The sequence below is a fragment of the Dendrobates tinctorius genome, unplaced genomic scaffold (genome assembly GCF_039654945.1).
Source record: "Dendrobates tinctorius isolate UK_male_01 unplaced genomic scaffold, ASM3965494v1 ptg000046l, whole genome shotgun sequence".
NCBI lineage: Eukaryota > Metazoa > Chordata > Amphibia > Anura > Dendrobatidae > Dendrobates > Dendrobates tinctorius.
In genome coordinates, this window is record NW_027361714.1 from 84801144 (window position 1) to 84826560 (window position 25417).

Below are 25417 nucleotides of genomic sequence, written 5' to 3' on the forward strand. Positions count from 1 at the left end.
TGCTCAAGAAGGCACATGTGCAGGCCCGTCTGAAGTTTGCCAATGAACACCTGGATGATTCTTAGTGATTTGGAGAAGGTGGTATGGTTAGATGAGACAAAAATTGAGCTTTTTGGCATCAACTCAACGGGTTTGGAAGAAAAGAATGCTGCCTATGATCCAAAGAACACCATCCCCACTGTCAAGCATGGAGGTGGAAACATTAGGTTTTGGTGGCGTTTCTCTCCAAGGGCACAGGACTACTTCACATCAATGGGAGAATGGATGGAGCCACATACTGTAAAATCCTGAGTGACAACCTCCTTCCCTCCGACAGGACATTAAAAATGGGTCGTGGCTTGGTCTTCCAGCAAGACAATGACCCAAAACATACAGCCAAGGCAACAAAGAAGTTGGTCGAAAAGAAGCACATTAAGGTCATGGAGTGGCCTAGCCAGTCTCCAGACCTTAAACCCATAGTAAACTTATGGAGGGAGTTGAAGCTCCGAGTTGCCAAGCGACAGCCTCAAAGTCTTAATGATTTAGAGATCTGCAAAGAGGAGAGGAACAAAATTTCTCCTGAAATGTGTGCAAACCTCATCATCAAGTACAAAAAATGTCTGACTGCTGTGCTTGACAACAAGGGTTTTGCCACCAAGTATTAAGTCGTTTGCCAGAGGGATCAAATACTTATTTATCACTGCAAAAATGCAAATAAATATATTGCATATATAATTTACACAATGTGATTTTCTGGATTTTATTTGTGTTTTTCTCTTAATGTTAAAATTAACCTACCCTTAAAATTATAGACTGTTCATATGTCTTTGTCAGTGGGTAAACTTACAAAATCAGCAAGGGATCAAATACTTATTTCCTTCACTGTATAGAAGAGAGGAAGGACAGAATAATTGTAGGAAGAACTATTGTTGCCGCAACTCTATTGCCATTTAGCTGTGCAATTGGTTTCTTCAGACGAAGTTGCCAAAATTATAAACCAAAAAAAGTTTCTTTCTCTCGTATATTGGAGTTATTTATCTCAGCGATGCAGTCCATAGAAATAAGACAAAAAAGTCATATGTATAAAGAAATGCACATTTAGTTTTAATTTACATCTTTTGACAATTTGCACATAAATAACAATGTAAACCAAAATGTAAACATAAGAAATTTGTTGTTCTAGCAAAGTAAAAAGCCTGTTAACTTTGGTCAGATTTTGTTACATAAAAAAAAAAAAAACAAAACACGAAAATAGAGAACACACAGTTTGCTACATTCACATGTGATAAAATCCTATTTTAAAAAAAGTAACATCTTGAAACAGTCATACATGAAGTCTTTGAAGTGAATACAGAAAAGCACTACTGGCAACAAGTAAGGGAAGTGTGTGTCCAGAGACAGTAGTGATACTTTGGTATATGTTACATTAATACTTTCAACCTTGCTACATTATTTTGCAGAATTCTGCTTGTATACAGTTGTAACAAACAAGAATTAATTAAAGCTGTGTTTTTTGGTACCTTTGCTTGGATTTTTGGCATTGTATGAATGGACGGCATAGAGATCAGACTGTACAATGCCAGAAATGATTTATGAGACAGTGCCACTGCTTTGCCTATATCTTAGGTTTATGCATGCTCAAGGTGTGCCTTGTCACCTTTGGATGCCTGAGTATTCGGCTGGATATCATTGGAACTCCGATTATAGTGATGTCCCCATGTCACCAGTAGGGGGAACTCCAGTGACATTTGTAAATTTTTATATGGACCACTTTCTACCAGTGTGTGATAGCTAACCGAAAGGTGTACATTGCTGGAAGTATATCCACTCCTGGACAGAGAAGGTAACCTACACCCCAATATCTAGCCACACAACTGCAATATCTTTGGAGTCAGCAAGCAAAGCAAGAGTACAAAATGTAAGTGCAGTCTGTAAACTGCAGGTTTTTGGTTTGTCCTTGAAAGTCACAAAGCTATTGGTTTCGCCAGCTTTTTTCTGCACCACTGGACACAATGAGGTAAACTGTCAAACAATTTTTGCAATGCCCTTTTCACTTAAATTAATCACAACAAATAAATGTACAAGACACAAAATACTAAAGGAAATGACTCACAGAAACTATACATGAGATGAGCGCCAGTAACAGAAGAAACACCTCATTACCCGTGTCTACTACTGGACCATGGTGATGTAGTCAATCCTGCGCTTTGTTACATCACACAGTATCTTTTAAGGCCAAGTTCACATTGGGCATTTGTGTTTTTTTATTGCGTTAATGTAAATTTTCAGCTGCATTTTACAGTACCAGCAATGTCTGAGATTTCAGAAATCTCATGCACAAAGCTGTTTTTTTTTTCCTCATCAGGATTTTGTGCTTTGCATTTTTTTTTCTTTTTTTGCACAATGGAGCATGTCACCTCTTTTGAATGTTTTTTTTTTTTACCCATTGACATGAATGGGAGGTGAAGAAAACTAGCCCAAAAACACAGGTGTCAGGTTTTGCTGCATTTGTGCCAAAACCTGATTCTATAAATAAAAAAAAAAAATTTTTTTTTTTTACAACGCTAAACTTTATCAGCATGCACAAAAGACAAAACTAGCATGCCAAAACCATGCTTTTTTCTGCAGCTTCTTTCCTGCCAATAGATCAGGTTTTGCATCAGAAAAAAAAAAGCCGAAAAAACGCTTTGGCCGGTATCACACTACAGTGTGTGATGCGAGAAACTCACACGAATCTCTCGCATTAACACCCGGCACCCAGAACCGGAGCCGAGGCTGCCTAGAAATACCTGCAGCCCGCAGCTCCGGTTTTGAGTGCAGGCGGCAGCGCCGGGTGTTAATGCGTGAGACTCGTGTGAGTTTCTTGCATCACACACGGTGGTGTGATCCTGGCCTTAGTGTGAACTTACCCATAATCTTTCACTTTGATGTTAACAAAACAGAACCATAATAAGCAGGATATTGTTACTATAACATCTCGTGCACTTTCTTGTTGCTCTTAATGTATGAGTGATTTATAAAAAAAAAAAAAAAAAAAAAAAAAAAAAAAAAACACATCACTACAGTTTGCATGTAGTGAAATAAATACACATTTCTATCATGTAAATGTTCAGCTTTGGCAACAAAATATTGATCATTGGTATGGAGAGCCAAGGTGTTTTACGCATAAGATTCACTTACTTTGAACAAAAAACACAAAAACAAAGACACTGCAGGAAGTATGTACATCAATGGCCACATTTAAATATACACAATTCTAATAAAAATTACAATGATTTTGCCTGTCATTGTAAACATTTTTCAAATTATTGCTTCTGTAATGATAAATTGCATAATAAATTATGAAGTACAATTCAGTGACACAGACATTAATGATTGTCTTTAACATAATTAGAATAATATTAAATTATTAGGCAATACCCATATCCCTGCCTCGTTCCTTGCCCTGAGAATACACTTATCTCGGAGTTCCTTCTTGGAGTTTGGTTTGGTCTTCTAGAAGAAGTCTACCTTTCATAAGCTAAAACCATGCTGCAGTATTATAAAACGGTACATGTTTAGGCTGCAGGCACCCCAATTTCCGATAACACTTGTCCCATGAATCCATTAAGAGTCCATTTGGTCTATGGTTTCTTGTTTGACCTTAACTGGTAACAGAGGTAGCGGGGAGTTAAGGGGCAGCTTTATGACGGAGTCAGAATGTTCATAAAAGTGGCACCCTGATGAAATTAAACTGTTTCCCATACTCCTTGACACAGATACCTTCATACTTGCACCTTCTATTTCTCTCCGAAGAAGAGTCATTATTTCTTTCTCCACTGCAGGAGTCATGTCACTTTCATCAAGTCTATCTGCACTGTCACTGATGTCAAACTTCTCAATCTCTTCATTGATTACACTCAGGTCATCCCTTGTGAGCCCAGGTCTTGGGGACGCTGGACAGTTTCCCTTCATGTGTACTTGAAGACTGCACATGTGAATGTAACTTTTGTGGCAGTGACCACATTTATGAGGACGTTCCCTTGTGTGAAGTCGTTTATGCAGTTTGAGGTGAACAAATTGGGTGAACTTTGCGGGGCAGAGCTTGCATTGATACGGTTTCTCACCAGAGTGCAGCCGTAGATGAGTTTTCAGGTTGCTTGTGCTGCTAAATCGTTTATGACACACCTAAGCAAAAGAAAATAATGAGGTTATTTCTTGTATATTAGTATTCAGTCCATGAAAGGTGACAAAAATGGTTGTTTCCCTACAAGAGTTGAAATTAGATGTCTGTTTTTAACGGTCCTTATATATACCGCAATGCCCAGACTGATCTAGGGTCTTATGACCCAAACTAACAGCCTTGGAAGGTTGGATCAGAACTTCAGTGAATAGCATGGGCAATGTGGTCTGTACATGAGTAGTCTTTAAACAATTCAACTTTCTAAATATATATAAAAATATAAATACACACCTGACATTCATGAGGCTTTTCCCCGGTGTGTACCAAGAAGTGCTTCTGTAGATGTGCCAGCTGGGTGAATCCCTTGCTGCAAGTCTGACATTTGAATGGCCGTTCACCACTATGAACTCGTAGATGGACCTATAAAATAAATTATTGACTTACAGCAAAAATAACTGGATGTCCAAGTCTTCAATAAACTAAAAAAATAAAGTCATATGCATGTATATTCCTTTACCTTAAGATTTGACAGTTGTCCAAACGTCTTGGAGCAAATATTACACTCATATTTGATTTTCCCATTTTGCTTTTTAAGTGGGTAGGGAAGAGTCTTATATCCAGTCATGTTCCTTTTGCTTTTAATTAAATTGATTGCTTCATCACTGTTGGTGGTCATCACTGCTGAGGTAGGTTTAGGTTGCATTACATGCTCAGAACTTGCTGCTGTGCCGGCAGTTGGGGATCCACTTGTTGGACTGATCTGCTTGTCTTTCATGCTAGCAGCAGCGCCTGTGATGGAAAAGGCACTATTGGGTGCAGGAATGAGAAAGTCTCGATGCTGTTCAGGCTGTAGCATTCTGCGCCCTCCTTCGTGAGGAAGGGAACCAGGAATAGCGGCAGGGTTTAGTATGTGATGAGAAAGGCTTCCACCTCCAAGAATACCGTTGTAAAATGGATACATTCGTGGGACAATATTGAAATTATTCATGGCATTGATGTTAGTTAGAGGGTTAAGGCCATTGCATCCAAGACCGAGAGGTGGTAGCAAAAACTTGGGGTAGGGGGTATGGTATGAGGGTATAAAGGCTGGAGGTAGATGACTTGCAGGAGGTGCATAACTGGGAAAGGATGCCAGTCCTTCAGTACTGTATGGTCTATTTAGTAAGGGATACAATTCTCTGTGCTCTTGGGATAGTTGGTGTGGAGATCGCACAGATCCAGGGCTATTGTGAGGACTTGAGCTTTTAAAAGTCTTGTCCGGGCTACCTCGTGTTGAAGGACTTGTTGGTGTTGATGGCTGAATTGGTGAATGCATCATATAACTTGGTCTGTCAAGGCCAAACCCAACTGTAGTCTTTAAATAATCATCATGAATTTGAGAACGGAATGGATAGATAACTCTTGGGAATACTGGTCTCTCAGGACTGGAACTTTTCAGCGGTTCTGTGTCTTTGTCAGGAGTGAAAACATCAATATTGTTCAGGGAGATGTCTTTGGATTTTGAACGAGGTGTGTTTTTTAGAATCTCCTTAACACTGTGCTCTTTCTTGGGTGTGCTTTTTTGTAGCGTCTTCTCTTTTTGAGAAATCTGATCCTCTGTGGTGCTCAAACCTTGCCCTGAAAAAAGATGAATATTTAAAATGTTAATATAACCTAAATATTAGACAATTTCAAAATAAAAATTAACAGATATTGATTACCAAACAAAATAACTGATTACTACCATTTACCAGCAACTTAGTGTTCAAAATCTTTCCATTTCTCTACAAAAAGTAAATATTAGGGATAGTAAAAATTATATTCTGTTATGCAGTGCCTCTGAAATATCCCCCTAAATTCCTTCAGAACTATTAAGAGCATGATTGAGAATAAATGATCCAAGACTTGTTCGATATCTACTTCTAATGTTCACCTTTCTTTCACTTGTCAGAAAAGAAAATTACTTGCTCAATTTAAAAAAAATAAAAAATTAAAAATTAAATTGCAAAAAGGCAAACCAAGGTACAAAAAGGACCTGAAATGCTTTAGTGCTAAAAAGGTAAAAATACACCAAGATCAATAGTTATTTATATTTTAATCTAAAAATAATTTTCCACTTTACATTGCAATTTAACAATTTGATAATGATCATTAGTATAATTTGTGCTAGAGATGTCTGGCAGTTGCTCATTTCTTCTCCCACCTTGGAGCTTTGATGATGTAGCCACTTGCAGAAGAACAAATTATGAAGAGGGGCAAGCAGCTTGAATATGATATTGCTGTGCACACTTAAAAAAGCTTTTGTAGCATTTTCAATTTATCAACATACAGTTAAGTCCAGAAATATTTGGACAGTGTCAGGATCTTTGATTTGGGCTCTGTAGGCCACCATTATAGACTTAAAATGAAACATCTGAGATGCAACTGAAGTGCAGACTTTCAGGTTTCATTAAAAGGGTTGAACAAAAATGTCCTGTGAAACGTTTAGGAATTGCAACCTTTTTTCGCCAAAACTAGTGATGAGCAAGTATGCTCGTTGCTCGGGTGATCTCCGAGTATTTTGGCGTGCTCAGATTTAGTTTGTCGAAGTAGCTGCATGATTTACGACTGCTAGACAGCCTGAATACATGTGGGAATTCCCTAACAAACAGGCATTCCTCACATGTATTCAGGCTGTCTAGCAGTCGCAAATTATGCAGCTGAGGCTAGTTTCACTAGCGTTCTCGGGCGCAGCTCAGGGCAGCCGCTAAGCCCCACTCCCGGCCATGCCCCCTTCGGTCAGTTCCTCCTCTGATCACATGACACTGCATGCAATCACCGTACCCTATATTTAGCGTTGGGTATGCGACAATGCGCTGGTATGATTTTGCTGGCGCTGTGCCCAGCGCACAAAAATGCAACACAGCGTGCTTTTGTGCGCTGGGCGCCACGCCAGCAAAATCATACCAGCGCATTGTCAGAGTACCCAACTCTAAATATAGGGTACGGTGATCACATGCAGTGTCATGCAATCAGAGGAGGAACTGACCGGAGGGGGCGGGGCTTAGCGGCAGCCCTGCGCCCGAGAACGCTACTGTGAAACTAGCCTGAGACGACAAAAACTAAACCTCCGAGCACGCCAAAATACTCGGGAGGACACCCGAGCATGCTCTGGAAAACCCGAGCAACGTGTATACTCGCTCATCACTAGTCAAACCTACTTGGACAAATTAACTACTATATATACACACACACAATGTTAATTTTTAATACTTTGTAAATAGTTTGCAGGCAGTGACTGCCTGAAGTCTGGAAGCCATGGACATCAAACGCTGGGTTTCCTTTTTCTCTGATGCTTTGCAGCCTTTACTATTGCTGACTTCAGTTGTTGCCCTTTTGTGGATCTTTCTGCCTCAGTTTTGTCTTAAGAATGTGAAATGCATGCTCGATGGGGTTGAGATCTAGTGATTGAATGTCGCAGAATCATCCACTTTGCCTTAAAAACATACCTGGGCTGCCATCGTTCATTGTACTGTGAAGCGCTGTCTAATCAACTTTTCTGCATCTGGTTGCATCTGAGCAGAAAGTATCGCCCTGTATACAGCGTCGGACTGGCCCACCGGGGAACCGGAGGATTCTCCGGTGGGCCCTGGCATCTGGTGGGCCCTGGCACCTGCAGGCATACAGGGCCAGCAGTTGCCTAGGGCCCCCGCTGCTCCAGGGGCCCCCAGCCAGTGGTGTGTCCCACACCATGCAGCTGCTATGGGGGCCCCTGCCAGCGGAGTAGCAGCGGGTGTCAGGAGGCAGGAGCCCCTGTCCCCGCTGCTAAAGAGAAATGAATATTCACTGCGAAGCAGTGAATCTCATTTCAGGTCTCCACACCCCCAGAGGCCCCGCCCCCAGCCCAGTAAGCCGCTCTGCATCAGGGCCGGCGCCGCCCTCAGTCCTCTCTGCTCCTGGCTCACAGCCAGTGCGCGATGACGTCACTACATCTCGCACCCGCTGTGTGTCTGGCAGAGGGGGCAGCTCCTGACACTGAAGCCGGGATCAGCGTGGGAGCGAGGAGGAGAGGTGAGTATTGTGTTTTGTTTTGTCTCTCTATCTCTTAGTCTCTCTATCTATTAGTCTCTATCTATTTTTATTTATAGCCATCTATCTATATATATTTATCTCTATATCTATCTATATATGTCTATATTATTATATCTCTATCTATTATCTATCTCTTTCTATATATCTATCTCTATATCTTTCTATAGCTATCTATCTTTATATCTATCTATCGATCTATCTATATTTCTTTCCATATCTATCTTTATATCTATCTCTATGAATATTTCTATGTATATCTATCCATTATCTACTTTCTATCCATTATCTACTATCTATCTCTATATCTATCTATTTCTACATCTATATATCTATATAGCATTATACCCTATGAGGGGGGCAGCATTATACCCTATGAGGGGGGCAGTATTATACCCTATGAGGGGGGCAGTATTATACCCTATGAGGGGGGCAGTATTATACCCTATGAGGGGGGCAGTATTATACCCTATGAGGGGGGCAGTATTATACCCTATGAGGGGGGCAGTATTATACCCTATGAGGGGGGCAGTATTATACCCTATGAGGGGGGCAGTATTATACCCTATGAGGGGGGCAGTATTATACCCTATGAGGGGGGCAGTATTATACCCTATGAGGGGGGCAGTATTATACCCTATGAGGGGGGCAGTATTATACCCTATGAGGGGGGCAGTATTATACCCTATGAGGGGGGCAGTATTATACCCTATGAGGGGGGCAGTATTATACCCTATGAGGGGGGCAGTATTATACCCTATGAGATGGCTGCATTATACCATGTGAGGGGGCTGCATTATACTATGTGAGGGGGCTGCATTATACTATGTGAGGGGGCTGCTTTATATTCTATGAGGGGGCTACCCCAACTCCTGCTACATAATTAAGACATGTACAACCTTATATTATACCCGGATATTAGCGTGTTTTACCGCATAGTTGGTGGTCTGGTATTTAACTCTATGCAGCTACATAGTGGGCCCCAAGAATGATTTTCTCTGGTGGGCCCAAGGTGTTCCAGTCCGACGCTGCCTGTATATTTCAGAATTCACCCGCCTGCTTCTGTCACATCATAAACACCAGTTACCCAGTGCCATTGGACACTTGTCACTGTCCAAATATAAGTATATAATAACTCTCTTAAATAGTAAATTAGTTGTAGTTTTTTTTATAGCTCTCCACTTTTAGAATTTGTGAGCTGAACTCATTGTAATATAGAGTGTCAAGTAGAAAAATAGGTGAAAGAAAAAAAAAAAAAAAAAAAAATGATAAGATACTGACAGCAAATGTGAGATGAAGACATCTCTCACAAGGCAAGAGATGCAATCAACTTCACCCAAAGAAAGGAAGTGAATAACAACTTCTACAGAAATTTCTTCAAATGGCTTGCAAAAAAAAAAAACCAAAAAAAAAAAAACCTGCAACAAACTATGGTGTCTAAACATGTGGAAAAAAAACAAAAACAACTACGGTAGATTGGTGCTGCTCATTTCAAACGTGAGTTTTATATTAATGGGAAAAAGAAAAAAAAAAAACAAAAAAACAAAAACAAAAAAACAGTACATAGATGACATGTATGGCTTGGATGAACTGGTCTTTTTAGGCTGGGTTCACATTGCGCTGACTGATCCGTTACATAGCGGCACTAACGCTATGTAACGCACCCGTTTAACGCCGCCAATGCCTGCAATGAATGTAGCACATACTAATGCATGCCAAAAATCAGCATGCGTTAATTCATGACTCACCCTCGAACGCAGCATGCAGCGCTTTTGGGTGCGTTGGCAGTAACGCACAGTGAACGGACCCGTTCGCTGTGCATAGAACTGTATGGGCTAACACATGGTAGCGCATGGTACCTTAGCGCTACCATCCGTTAACGCATACCGTTAGCGCTAGGTCCGAAAAGATGTCAAAAATGACATCAGCGTTAGGGCATCCGTTTAACGGATACGTTAAACGGATGCCCTAACGCAATGTGAACCTAGCCTTAGGGAAAAAATGCTGGGTAAGTGTTGGATGTTGCGGTTCCCTGTTGAAAGTAGTCTGGCTGTTGAAGCCAACAGGTTTTAATAGTAAACTGCATAGGCAGTACTGCATACAGTCCATATATTACCTTCAATATGCACTTTACTTACTAAGATTCACCACCACCTCTCCGGAAGAAGGATAGTCAAGCCTGTCCGCCATCTCCTGGCAGTACCATACACGCAGTTCCTCATTGGCTGGAATAGGCTTGATGGTGTAGAAATAGATATTCATGCCATTCTGGCAGGCAGCTAGATTCTGATCTTTAATGTTGTATGCTGGATTCACATAGCGCATCCAGTTACTCTTTTCTTCATTGTAACCATCAATAAAATGGTGAAATTCACTGTTTGAACATATCTACAAATACAATAAAAATGTATTAGAAAAAAAAAAAAAATCTATTTAGAGACTAGCATGGCAATAATGTCCTCACGGTTATTATCCTATAAATGTCCCTCCTTACTTTAATGGTCGCAATGATATTTAATTGTTCCAACTTTATCTATGATTACGCACACACTAAAAAGAGGTACTGAGTCAGTCCGGTCTCATTAACATTACTTCCAGCTAAACAGGCTTTTGCACTTGCAGTTTCCCTGGCCATCCCAAAATTTCCTCCTCATCTCACCCAGCTAGTGCTTAATCATATAAATACCTGGACTGTAGTCATTGTGACAGAACACTGGGGTGGAGCAAAGGTGAACTTCAACTGCCAAAACAATGACTAGAGTTGGAACGGGGCCAGTCCTGTCACTCACTTTTCCTCATCCTAGACAAGCACTGTCTTGTGATGTTTTCCCCTATGCATTTATTGGGGAGGGAGGGCTCCTTTTCACAATCCACGGTTAAAAATAAAAATACAATAGAGAGTAAAGATTGTATAATTAGACTCAAAAATGCCACGAGACAAAACTTTTCATGCTTCTTTTAACATGTTGTTCCGCTTATGAAAGTGAGACTACAGGAAAGGCTGGTGCTTAAGCAAATAATGCTTTGTGTTCTGGTCAATGGACCCCAAAGAGCTCTCGTTTTACACAAAAGGAGGAAGAATCCAAAAAAAAAAAAAAAATCTAATTTGTATCTGGAGTTGTCTAGAGGTTTGAAATACTTGCCTTCAGTGGTATCAAAATTTTTGTCTTGGTCTACTGTTACAATGGAATTTTGGATTAGTCTTTACACCACGTACGTGCGCGTGTATTTACAGCAAGAACTGTTCTCGAAACTGATGAGTATTTGCAGAGAAAATAAAGATAACTGATGGAAATTAGCCATTGTGTATGAATATTCAAAGATCAAGCTTGTCCAGTCGCAGAATGACAAAAAAAAAAAAAAAAAAAAAAAAAGGGCCTCTGTGCAAGAACAGTATATGGACATGGAGGTGGTAGTGGTCACCTTTCCTTTTTGGACCCCTGCGAGACTGCACCAATAATATGTTCACCCCTGAGTTTATCATGCCAGCTCCTGAATACTTTCAGAAGCAGTAGGGAAATTACTTATTTTTTAGTCTTCATTAGAAATAAGCTTACAGTAATGAAAACTAGCTAAAAAGCAGTGCATACGAAATTCACACGCTTACCGAGAAAGAAACTACCCCAAACCATGCTATTTCCACGTTACACTGGACAGTGAGGGTGCTGACTCACGTTCACTTACAAGAAATAAAGTCACTTTAAGGGTTTGCTCAACCCCAAACATCCTCTCTTTCTATGCATGACATGAGAAAGACTTTTTCCTAGCAGACAATTATCACACCCTCTGTTCTGGATATGTAGTACTGTGTAACACAAAGAAGAAAAAAAAATAATATTTATAAAATTATAATCTTACCCTCCAAAAGTATTTCCTGTTGGCATTTTTAGGAACAGTGTCGTTTGTGTACACCTCTCCTACAAAGGGCCCAAAACGGGTTCCTTTTGGAATATACTCTCGGCTTAAAACGCCACTCACCTGTCCCAAAAAAAAAAAAAAAGGAACAAAATCAAGTTAGAAAGACATTCGTGTTAAATATTCAGCGACAATATAAGACAGAATACTCCTCTTCTATAGACCAAAGGTATTTTACTAGCAGATCATATAAGAGTCAAAGGGTGTTTTACAGGATGGGGGAAAATTCTGTCCGTTGTCCTGAATTCTTGTGAAAGGGAGTGGACACAGAGAATAAGGTTGTTTGTCACCTGTGTCAACAGAGGGCGCTATAGACAGGATAAAATCCAGGGCTCTGAAAACTGTCGCAGATCACATTTATATTGAAACTTGACATAATATACGTGTGCTAGCTTTCCTGCACAGTTCATTCATCAGAAACAGCATTATCGACTTTGCACTTAGTGGAATAAATACTAAAGTTACGATATTAAAGGAAACAAAAATAATGGACACTGATATACATGATAGGAGAATGTATAAGATATGTAAAAAGATGATTGATACATATGTACGACCAATCACCACATTTAATTCATGAACAGGAGGGTTTGATGCTTCCCCACAAAGACTTCCTTGGAAGATTTTGCTCTACTAAAGTCACAATTAGCACGCTGCACTTGGAAGGCATTCTTGAAAACCCCCTTACTTGAAAGAGTCAAGGCGAAAAAAAACCAAAACATCTGCTGCTTAAGTTTGTGACACAGCGAGACTTAGATGACTGGATATGAGACACCGGTTTACACATCTGACATTCTCTAATTGTGAATTAGGCAACAGATCACTGTAGAGCATAGGATTTGGTCCCTGGCTACACGGTGTTGGCCTGGGCTCACTACTTGCACGGCTCTGTTAAGTGCTTAGAAATCCATTATACAACTTGTAATCTAAGCTAGGACGAATCTGCCACTGGAGCTGGCCCAGAGGTCCTTATGATTCATTGCCAGGGCAAGGCCTTTTCTATAAACACTTCAGGAGAGGGGGCAGAGGGCTTTTAGCAAGTCCATTCTTAATCTCCCCCCTCCTTGCCTACTCCATTTCTTTACAAGCACCAATGACCTTTCCGCCAATTTTTTTTTTTTTTTTTTTTAAATCAATCTTTGTTATCATTCTGAACCAGGGAGTATAACCCGCTAATCCCTGGCAGAGAATAACCCACCTTCTCCTAAAAAAAAAAAAAAAATCCTGGGTGATTGTAAGCTGAATGAATGGAAGGAATAAAGGGGAACACTTACTGACTTTGCTTCCAACAACATAATAAAAAGTGCAAAAATTTATTCATTTGCTATTTTAGATATTAGTATAGGCGTTTAGTACATTACTCTATGAGCAATTAGAAAGCACTGATTTATAGACATGAGGTGTATGAAGCACAAAGCAGCAAAAGATCACGTCTACATAAAAAAAAACAATAAGCTAAGTTTCACATCATATTGACGTTATGCCTTTATTAGAGCTGCTGCAGCTCGGAAAGGAAGACATCCTAAGAAGCTGCTCTGCCGGAAGCCTGTGGAATGCGGTAGCAGACAGGAACGGTCCTGGAGATTACAGCACAGCTGATATTAGCCGTACACCTCACTATAATTGCCATATAAAACAGACGTCGCTCACTTCACAGCCCTTATAAAAACAAAATGCAAAGAATGCACCCGCTCAGACTGTCCTCAGTGACATGAGAAAAAGGTAGAAATGTAGACAGGTAATCTGCACTGGAATCTGAGGTTACACCAAACAATGTTTCCTGCCAGGCTCATACCTTACGTCTGGAAGGTTGGTTTAGAGATTACGACTCCTTACTATAATAAAGTTCTCATTTTCCGAAAGCAAACGCTCCATTCATGCCCGGTAAATGATCAGCACGGTGGCTCAGTGGTTAACACTGCAGTGCTGGAGTCCTGGGTTCAAATCCCACCATGGACAACATCTGCAAGGAGTTTGTATACTCTCCAAAGACATACTGATAGGGAATCTAGACTGAGCCCCAATGGGGACAGTGATAATAAATTGTATTGTGTAAAGAAGGTTTAATCATTCTTTACTGTAAGAGCGGTGAGACTATGGAACTCTCTGCACCATGATGTTATAATGGTTGGATCTCTACTAAAATTCAAGAGGTGCATGGGCGCCTTTCTTGAAAGATATAATATTACACGTTATCCAGGGAACTAGTCGTATTGCCGTATGTGATCGGAAAAGAGTTTTTCCCCCAATATGTAGCCATTAATGTCTGCCCCATGGGGTTGTTTGCCTTCCTCTGGATCAACTTATATTCGATGAACTCAAGTCTACCATCTATGAAAACAAGTAGGCATTTATACATTCATTTCAGACTAAATCTCGAAAAACTGTTGCCACGGGACTATGTGGGATCCAACTAGGAGGCCGATATTTTCCACAAGACAAAGTTTTTAGCAATTGTTACCAAGTTCCTCTATAGAGACTGCACTTACCTCTTTGGAGCTGGGTGGGTGCTTGAAGAGCAAGTTCCTAGGAAGAGAAGCTTGTGCTTGGACAACGATAGTTCCATCGGAGCTGCTGTCCCATGGGTGATCCTTCACTATATAGGTGCACTTTGCCTCAAACTCAGCCTCTGGCCAAAGAATCATGTCGGCTCCTTCCACGTCCATTTTCATGGTCTGCTATGTCCCCTCTGGATGGGGCGAGTCAAAACTTTCACTGATTGTTTCCTGTGTGGCGGCCTGCCATAGGGAAAAATGGAAGAAGAAAATCTAAGTTCTCGTAGTCCCTCATTGTGATTTCTGAGTAAATCTAAGAAATAATTTGTTAATCTAGACCAAATATAAGACAACATAGAGGAATGACTGGAGACTGACATAACCATATGCTGAGGAGCAATGAGAGGTCTCACCTACTAATGGTGGCAGGATCTTACATGCACCTGGAGTAGAGAGGAGTGAATTTGTTCAGATTCTGTTCTGAATACGATCGGAATTAAATATTGTGTTTGCAATATTTGCTGAACACAGCCGAACGTCATTAGAGTCAATGGGAGCAGAAATTACCGAGTATATTCGGAACCGACCATAAGACATACATTCAGCCCGAATAGTGTTCGAATATGGCAAATTCAGATTCGGGGCCAAAATCCACAGAAATTCGCTCATCTCTAGCCTGGAGTACTGAGGCTAGATTACTGGATCTCTTGGAAGCAGCGCCTTAGAAAGTGTCACAAACAAGGAGAGGAAGAGGAAACTCTAAAAATGGAACATGCATGTTACGAGGCGGGCTCCTCCGAATGGGGAAGCCTGAACTTTCCCACCGGCGGCCAGCTCACAAACAACTTTCAAAACAATCTTACTCCTCTGACGTCTTTTTTTTCATCCTGTTGAAGTTAAAGAAAATAGAAAAAAAAAAAAAAAAAAATCTTCAACATCCTGCCAGCATCCCTGGCCACAACAAAATCTCCTCCATTACTGGGAGGGGGGCTTCTTAACTCCTTCATTCCCACAGCTTCCTCATTCAGAGGTTGAAACACAACTTTATACCATCATTAGTCCACATTCCAGCTCAGATAGTTATCTGTATTCTATAGATTTTTATACACACATACGTTTAAGACGGTCAGGGTCAAAACAAAATGCCAACTAATGACAAAATCGAGATAAAATGTCCATAGCGCACACACATTATATATACACATATATATATATATATATATATATATATATATATATATATATATCGCACACATTTTAAACACAAGTCACACATCCATGACCACTAAGTGACAAAACTAAAATGCTATTTTGCACGTAGCAGAACATATGAACACAATATTCATGTATAATATAAAGCACATTCACAACCAAGCTCACAAAATAAGTGCAAACTAAATGTCAGAAGCCATAATACCGTACACAGTATATATCAGTGTGTGAATGAAACAAGGTTTGTATGTATAATAATGCAGACATCAGTCCGATACGAGCTGCACATATGGAGGCTGCACAGCTCCCATTCTTTGCCGCAGCTCCCTGGCAGTCCCCTCAGTTTCCTCTCCCCCAGGAGCTGCAGGGTCCATGCATAGAAGCCGTGCTGGGGAGCAGTCCCTGTCCTGAGGAGCCCGGCCGGCGGTGTCTTACCCGGGCAGAGTCCACACACTTCCAGAGCATTGGCGGCGGCTAGCTGCTCCCCGCGCACCGAGCCTCAGAGCCGTGCGGAGCCTCCACACCTTGCGCTGCCGCTCTCATACTGGCAGGCAGGTGCCGCCTCACACACTGCCGCCCGGACTCCGCCGCTTATTACTTGCTCTTCCTGCTTCAGCTTCCGATGAGTGCAATTTACTCTCAGCGCCGTCACAGGGAGGGCGGGGCCGGCTACCTGGAATAGTGCGCTGCCGGCAGCCAGGTAGCTGACATCACACTGGCCGAGTCTCGCACACTCCCGGGTGACTTATGGACGAGCCGCCGGGCAGTGTAGGGTTAACCCGGAGCCGCCCCGCTATTACTATGCGCCCGGTGAGACAATGCGAGCTGACGGAAGGTGGCCCCAGCGCCTCAGAGATGCAGATGGCTCCTCTCAGGGTTTGCTTGTAGCAAAATAAAGCCATGCGGAGCGAAACTAAGCCGTGTTTGTGGGAGGAGGCTGCGCACAGAAATGGCTGTTTTCTTATGGTAAACGAAGCTTTCTTTAGTGGCAGTAATGGAGCTGCGTTATAGTCAGCCGGGAACACAGCCTCAGTGGGGGGCAGACTGAGGAGAGACCCCAGCATCAGGGAGCACAGCCTCAGTGGGGGGCAGACTGAGGAGAGACCCCAGCATCAGGGAGCACAGCCTCAGTGGGGGGCAGACTGAGGAGAGACCCCAACAGCAAGAAGCACAGTCTAAATGGGGGGGACTGAGAGACCCCAGCATCAGGGAGCACAGCCTCAGTGGGGGGGCACTGAGAGACCCCAGCAGCAGGGAGCACAGCCTGAGTGGGGTGGCACTGAGAGACCCCAGCAGCGGTGAGCACTGCCTCAGTGGGGGGGCACTGAGAGACCCCAGCAGCGGTGAGCACTGCCTCAGTGGGGGGGCACTGAGAGACCCCAGCAGCAGGGAGCACAGCCTCAGTGGGGGGGCACTGAGAGACCCCAGCAGCAGGGAGCACAGCCTCAGTGGGGGGCAGACTGAGGAGAGACCCCAACAGCAAGAAGCACAGCCTAAATGAGGGGGCACTGAGGGAGACTCCAGCAGCAGGGAACACAGCGTCAGTGTGGGGGGCACTGATGGAGACCCCAGCAGCAGGGAACACAGCGTCAGTGTGGGGGGCACTGAGGGAGACCCCAGCCTTTGGCAATGTTCGTGCATGCAGCCGGCAGTGACTAGCATGGGACAGGCAGACATGCTTTGTGGTGGGGACCACATTTCTTGCCCACTCACAGTCACAGGACCCTTGTTGTCTACGTGCTTTTGTCACTGACTGGAATCTGTGAGTAGAAAATCATGACTGAGCTTTTTACTAAATTTCTTCCTTCCTCGTGTCCCCGAAAAACCTCAATTACCTCAGAGCTCAGCAGTTCCCATGCGCTGCTCGTCACTTGCTGCTTTCACATTTGCGTCACCTTCCAGAAGCAGTCGCCTTTGTCTACAGAATAACCTCTCTGTGGCCATAGACAAACATGAGGCAGTCATTATTTAGTAAGGAGAGCAGGTTATGGCTTGGTATAGTGCACGAAGCGAGGCTGCCGCACTTTCAGACATATAACCCACTGTATTGAGCAAAATTGTGGCCGAAAAGCCTTTTCCATAAATATGGCATTCTTTTTATAAGGCCAGGGTCAGACCAGCATCTGAAAAATTGTTCATTTTTTTCATCGAGAAATCTCAGCTAAATTTCATCAGTATTGTCATCCTTGTGCCGTCCGTTCTCATATGTCAGCATTTTAATATGTATGTGATGAAATACAGTTACCATAACAGCAATGTATCCATATAAATTGGACGCTTTATGGTAAAGATTAGTGCCTGATGTGATTTTTCATGCTCCATGGAAAACTTACACACACACACCCTTGTAGTGTATATATATCTACAGTGCTGTGCAAATTAATTGGGGCAAAGCATTTTTTTTTAAGTAAAATCGTAAGTTGGTTACCAGTCAGTGATTCAAACCAGTTTCACACCTGTCCAAAGCAGTTAAAACTGGTTTGAATCACTGACTTGTAACCAACTTACGATTTAACGCACTGTATATACATACACACACCCTTATAGAATATATATACAGTATATACACACACACTCACCCTTATAGAATATATATGTACAGTTGACGTCTTATCTCTCAGATTATTTACCATACAAAATTGAGGGTAGGTTGGGCAATAAAGGTGAAAAATGACTCCATAAGGTGATGCCCTGACTTATCTCTGCCACTATCAAACAAGCTATTGTTTTCTGATGGGTTTCATTGAGGAAGGTGGAGGATCACGGTTAATGTTCAATGGGTAGGTCCCAGTCCCCTGAAGGAATACAGTTGCTGACAGAAGAACACCACCACTTCTCTTTCGTCCTCTCTTAAAATGAAGGGGACACGGCACAGTGATAGCTATTTTAACTCCCTAAGCAACTCTTCTTCTTGAAGAAACACATTGTTCTTAGAAGAGATAATCCTACAATGGAGAGTCCATTAGGGGTATTATGAGGTTGGCAGCAGTCGTGATCTGCAGGAAAGGCCCTGTCCTGACAATAGACAATTAATGCTGATAAATCTCCACTACTTGTTGCCGTTCTAATTCCTCATAATTGTGCGCTGCTTGTCTTGCCTCCTGCCACACGGGGATGATGCGTGGCTCATATAATCTCTCCGAGTACCTGACCTAGTTCCTCGCACGGTCTTTTCAGGACCCGTCTTCTGCCCCATCTGGACTTTTGCCTGCCTGCCACCAACCCCCTCCTTTCAGAGTTCATCGGTACACAGCAAAAGCTGCCAGAAGTGTGGTGAAACCCATCTCTGTGACACACATCCAGATCAATACTGTCCAACACCAGACAATACTGTCCACTAATCTGTAATAACAGCTAATCATGCTCAATTTGGCTCACAAGTGATTAAAATGTACTTTTCATTAAGCTCAAAAGGACAAGACAGACGCGTGCTGACAAGCTGAAGATTTAGTTGTCAAACTTGAAAAAATGGCAAACAGGAAGAATATCAGTTGACCATTTTTTCCCACATCTAATATATTGACCGGTGCTTGAAGTCAAAATTGGGTGCAGTATCTATCTATCTATCTATCTATCTATCTATCTATCTACATATACATGCACATGTAAAATGACAACTTAAGGAAGTGATCAATACAGTGTATACAGCTTAAAAAAAGGCAAAAAAAACCCCACATTGCTTATTACAGGAGCCTGTTGGTTTGGTAGCAGTATTTGGAATGGGGACTCCCTCCAAGCATCCGGATGTGTATTAGAAGCATGCTTTGTATAGCTGGCTCACTGTATGTCACATCAATCTCTGTCACAGGGGATTGTCAGACTGTTAACAATGTACCTCAGATAACTCACTTTTTTGTGATAAAGCAGAAGCAAGCAGCACCCAGCAGAAGCTTAACTGATAAAACGGTGTCAAATTGAAACCATTTGTCAAGCAGGGGTCCAGGCTGAAACACTGGGCCCAGGAAGTAGATTTATCTAATACAGCACATTAACTAGTATAAATAAGAGTGACAAAAGTAAACATTGCTACTCAGCAGTGCCTTCAGTAACCAAAAGAGAACCAGCAGGAGCCCCACACCTTTTACTTCAAGGAGCAGAACACCTCCAAATGCTAGAATTCTAAAAATGATTTTCAGTATTCTATCTCTATCTAAACCATATTTAGAAAAATTGCCATTTCTGCACAAGAAAAAAAAATAAAAAGCAGATTTTATAGATCAAAATTAAAGTTCAGAATTTAAATGATCTTGTAACCATTGTAACCTTATTAATAAAATACCACATAAAATAAAATAATTTGAAGCGATACCTTGCGTTATTTCCATATAGCAGGAATTCAGGGAAGAGTAAATGCATTCCAGTTTTAGTCCATGCGTAACATCTGTGACTAACTCACACGCCTTCACTGTCTGCTGTACACACACTCTCACTGGCACTAACCCTCTCACAGACTGCTTCAAGGATTTTAAAGTTTTTCCTTACTACAAGCTTCTCCCTCCCCTTGACTCAGCTCCTCCCTGGTTTAGTAATTAGGCTTAACAACAGCAATTAACAAAACAAACTCTTTTTGGCCAGGCTGATAATTCCAATGCCAAATTGTTTTAAGATGTGCAAGACAGTTTGCTTAGGCTGAGTGAAATCAGGAAGGAAAGATAAGGGGAAAAAAATGCTCAATAGCAGCTTGGTTTGGAGTATGAATTTTGTATATGGCATGTGTGCTTGAAAGAGGGTGTAGAGAAGTTGTCCTAATGGGTAATCATGGACAATAGTTGTTTCCTGGCAGCATGTATTTCTCTTTTATTTTACATTCAAGAAAATATATTCATCTCATATATATGAAAATTCATTACAAAAAAACCCCCAACAAACTAAAAGCTATTGTACCTGTTTCTCATAACATCTACGTTCTACAGTATGATTTTTTGGGAATCAATTTATTTCAATATTTTGTGTTGTTTTTCTTTGTAGTTGTAAAAATAAAACAAAATACTTACATTTTTAAATGACAGTACCTAATTTGTGTTTTTTTTTCTTAAATATAGGTAATAATCTCAAATCTAAAATATAATGCTTATTTAGAATGACCTGGTGAAAATACATGGTAGTTTTGAACCATATATTCTTTCTTCTTAACGATTAATAACTGTAAATACTTCTTTTGGAAGCATTACTTAGATGTTTGTTTTTGTAAGATAGTTAAGCCACGTATTTTATGAATGCATTTGCAACATTTATCAGTCAAATATATATATATATATATATATATATATATATATATATATATATATATATACAGTATATAGGAAATGCCTGAAAAAATATTGAACTTGTAGAACATCAAGTGGAAGATTAAAGATACGGTATGTTGTTAAACACTAATACATATACCTGTAATAATCTTACATTTGATATTCTACGAGTTTCGATAATCTTGCAGTCGTTTCTTGCTCAGAAATGATACGTGATCAGAGGTTTGACAAATCATTGTGAGGGCCTAATGGACATTTCAACTGTACAATCATCAAATATAAAGGAGACAAATTTCATACTTGATACTTGTAGCTCATCTGCATCTAGGTGAATTTTAAAGGCAGGTCATTTTTACCTCCATATTAAAAGATGGTGTGCAAATCCAAGGAAGAAAAGGCAGCTTGTGTGTTTTCATCCTAATATTGGTTATTAGTCATAATTTAAGTCACCTTACACAGATGCTAATCTAATGATTTTAGGTATGCCGTGCCCAATCACTTAAGAACAACAATACTTTTATTTTTTATTGCTGATTTTTTTGTGCATTTAGGCTGGCCAGCGATAAATACAATAATGTTTTTAACATTGTATTACATTTTTTCATTATACAACACACAGTTATTTATTGGTCAGTATTGCATATTGTTCAAATAATTGGCAGTGATAATGTAATAGAAAGAGACAAATTGAACTGATAAAAGTAAAACAACAAGTTATTTAGTATGAAAGATAGCAAAAACAATATCCTGCACAGTTCCAATAAAGAATGAAAGGAATGAAAAAATGCACAATAGAGAGAAGATGAAAAAAATATAAAGGTGCCTGTGCTAAATCACAGGACCAATAAGGTGGGATACAATCCCCTGTCTGTACACAATCACCGTAGGTGAGCCAAAGCTATTGTATAATCCATCTCCTATATTAAAGTTATACCCTAATGTGCTCTTCTCCATCCACAGTTATTGTTTCTCCAATCTCCTACTAAAGAGAGATCACTTATCCATCTTCCCTATTTTTTTTTTTTAATAAGTCAATACAAGAGTGTATCATCACATTAAATGACACATGTAAACATAATTTTAAATGTTTATAGTTCTAAATCACTGTCTACTGAGCCAGACTATGTGGAAATATAAGTCCCAAATACTGCTAGAGTAAAAGATTGTTCATATTTCCCCTTAGATATACTATACATTATTGCAATGGAAACTATATAGTATGTTTAGTTTTGGTTATTATAATGAAATAAAGCATAATTAATAAAACAATCCAATTTGAATAATCAAATGCAAAGTAAAGCAATTTGACATCTAGAAATAACATCTATGGATTGCACCCCAGATCTTTAACCAAGTTTAAGCAAAAGATGCATCATAACATGTCAAAATGAGCTGCTTTAACACAATTGATTGATTCTTGTGCTTATCGTAGCTTTTAATATTTTATATATTCAGAAAATATGACTTTTAATACTGAGAAACTTGACAGTGAGGTAACTTTGTCTGGACTTGTACTGATTTCACACATGTGATGCATAATTTCTAGTGCAGACATATTAACCTTGAAACATATTGATCTAATTACATGCATAACTTTATAACTTACAATCAAGACCTGAACTTATATTTTCTATATATTTTCTTGGTGCTAACAACTTCCTTTATTTATGGCTCTCAGTATACCACAAGTTGCCCCTCCTGTTCTCTTGTATACCAAATGACTGTCAACCTGACACTTTGGTGTGCCACCTGTTGGCATTCCAGCAATAGCTTGCTGCTTAAATGTTTTACTTAACAAATAAACCACATCTAGTTGTACAGAGAAGAGTGGGATGCTTGTGCTTTTTTTTGGGCTAGTTTGATGAAACGAGATTGAAATGTGTATATGCTATTGTACATTTGCTGACCATCCATTTTTGTAATTTCAGTGATGCACATATAGAATAGATATCTGGCTTAATATATGTTGTGGAATAGTACATATTTTATTGAGGTATAGAATATATATAGAAGTTTCCATTTAGCTATTAAATGGAACAGAAATAACTTGCATTAAAAAAATCCCTTTCTGATTCATACTTCTTCCTTTGGGGAACATTGATGAAAAAAAAAAGCTGAACTATAATGCGTTAAAGGAGATGTGAGGCTATTTTTTGGCTGAAAATTTCACTTAATTTACCGTTATTAAGGGAAATTTACCAAACTAACTATTAATGTTTGCTAGAACAATTCTTATTCAATGTTTTTTTTTGTGCCAATACAGATTGTTAGAATAAACAAGAGACATCAAAAGGAAGCTTGAAAGGTAAATAATGCTTGCCATTCAAAATATTGTTCAATCCCACCAATGTCTATTACGTCTCATGATAGGTAAGTGGCAATTGATGTGTCTGGCAGCTGATTATTCATTTATTAAAATGATGTGCACCCTTGGACAAGGTAAACATATTTGTTGGAAGGGAAGTCTGAAAGGATAGCTATTGATTCAATGATGAAACTATTGACAGCTCAGCTGTACCATTGACATCATTGACTCCTAGGATTTCAATACATGTAGCTGCTTATGGAAGAAGTGAATATGTTCTAAGCAAAAGCATCTATAAAGTATCATACACTTCAACATGCAGCCGTAACAGAGGTCCCTATTTAAAATACACCTCTATTAATTGTTTCAGTTAAGTGAATGCAGCACATGCTACTGACCAAGGCAGTCCATATGTTGTTACCCAAATATTAAAGCGCCTCTAATTAATTTATCTAAAGAACATTCAGCAGATTCAAGGTGGCAGCCAGCCAGGAAATCCCAGCAGAAGGTGACACTGAGGTGGAGGGCAAAACCATTTTGCCAATTTGATTTTCTTTTTTTTCCTTCTAGATTCATTATATTAATCCAATTAAGGCTCACACAAGTATTTATCTTTTACTAAAACACAACTAGTCTTTCAATAGGAACTTGCTAAGTAGATTTGGGGAAGGCTTTTCACTAAGGATAGCTACAAGTTTTGTAGTTACTACATTTTTGGCTTTGTGTCTTAAACAGCTAATATATTTGGTTTGTATTAACGTGATAGCCAGTAAAGGCAAAATAACATGGCAAACCTCAGTGTCTGAAGTTTAATAAAACAAGTACTTAAAGTTTAGAGCCCGTTGTTAAAACATTTTTATATCTAGAGAAAGTGCATCTACTTGAAGTTGTCTCCTGTGTATTCAAGCACAGATTGAATATGCAAAGAACACACAAGATGACACAGAAGTGCTCTGCTTGCTAGGAAAGCCCCCTCAGTCTCAGCTGCAGTTGCGAATAGCTCAGTTCACAAGAGTACATTTTTTTTCCAGCAGAAATATTTAGCTTGGCTGCCAGCCAGAGAATGCTGGAAGAATAGACTGAATTAGGGGATTTACCTTCCACGTGTTTGGCACGCGTCGTTAGAGACTCTTAGCAACTCTCTCAACTCTTTTACTCCCTCAGCTTTATTAAGAGTGGACATGTTGTATTAAACTGGATCAGTATTCCACTAGAATTACATTATAATTGTAGTATTCCTCTCCACAGTTATGCAACCAGTTATTTAACAGTACAGTTACATGCACACTAATTTGTTTTAAAGTACAGTGGGGAAAAAAGTATTTAGTCAGCCACCAATTGTGCAAGTTCTCTCACTTAAAAAGATGAGAGAGGCCTGTAATTGACATCATAGGTAAACCACAACTATGAGAGTCAAAATGAGAAAACAAATCCAGAAAATCACCTTGTCTGATTTGGCAAGATTTATTTAGCAAATTATGGTGGAAAATAAGTATTTGGTCACCTAAAAACATGCAAGATTTCCGGCTCTCACAGACCTGTAACTTCTTCTTTAAGAGGCTCCTCTCTCCTCCACTCATTACCTTTGAACTTGTTATCAGTATAAAAGACACCTGTCCACAACCTCCAACAGTCACACTCCAAACTCCACTATGATAAAGACCAAAGAGCTCTGATAAAGAACACCAGAAACAAAATTGTAGCCCTGCACCAGGCTAAGAAGACTGAATCTGCAATTGGCAAGCGGCTTGGTGTGATGAAATCAACTGTGGGAACCAGGTAAGGACTGGCGCTAAAATTCAGTCCTGGCATTTGAAATTACACAGGCCCATGCTGTCCCTGTGCCCAAGCACCAGATGGGATTTATTAATACTAATATTACCCTGGCTGAAGGAAAGCAAGATTTACTACAAGACCAATATTTCTAATGATACCCGTGGCCTGCTGGGTTAAGTGATGGAGTCAGCAACTTTGTGATCTGTCACAACTCTTAACAGTATGGGTGTCTTGAGAACATCGATTCTGTTAACAACATAGCAGACAAGGCAGCCCA

General features: G+C 40.3%; 1 protein-coding gene and 1 long non-coding RNA gene across 4 annotated transcripts in view; one reads left to right on the forward strand and one right to left on the reverse strand.

Annotated features, from left to right (window-relative positions):
- Positions 1-1060: 1060 nt before the first annotated feature.
- On the reverse strand, positions 1061-20236 carry PRDM1 (PR/SET domain 1). Of its 2 annotated transcripts, none has more exons than XM_073576095.1 (7): positions 20120-20236; positions 14593-14841; positions 12047-12166; positions 10327-10576; positions 4659-5758; positions 4433-4561; positions 1061-4146 (listed from the first exon to the last, which is right to left on the reverse strand). In XM_073576095.1, the coding sequence occupies exons 2-7, from the start codon at positions 14773-14775 to the stop codon at positions 3586-3588; spliced, it is 2343 nt and encodes a 780-aa protein (XP_073432196.1). In that variant the 5' UTR covers positions 14776-14841; positions 20120-20236; the 3' UTR covers positions 1061-3585. The 2 variants fall into 2 exon arrangements, with proteins under 2 accessions (XP_073432196.1, XP_073432195.1); XM_073576094.1 differs by lacking the exon at positions 20120-20236 and adding an exon at positions 16246-16502.
- The window catches only part of LOC141089584 (uncharacterized), a 189878-nt gene continuing 181051 nt past the window's right edge, over positions 16591-25417 (forward strand). Inside the window, exons 1-2 of one of the 2 annotated variants that reach the window (XR_012232330.1) lie at positions 16591-16776; positions 23323-23364. This is a non-coding gene — a long non-coding RNA (uncharacterized lncRNA). The remainder of the gene's footprint in view (positions 16777-23322; positions 23365-25417) is intronic. The other variant, XR_012232331.1, reaches the window with a different exon arrangement.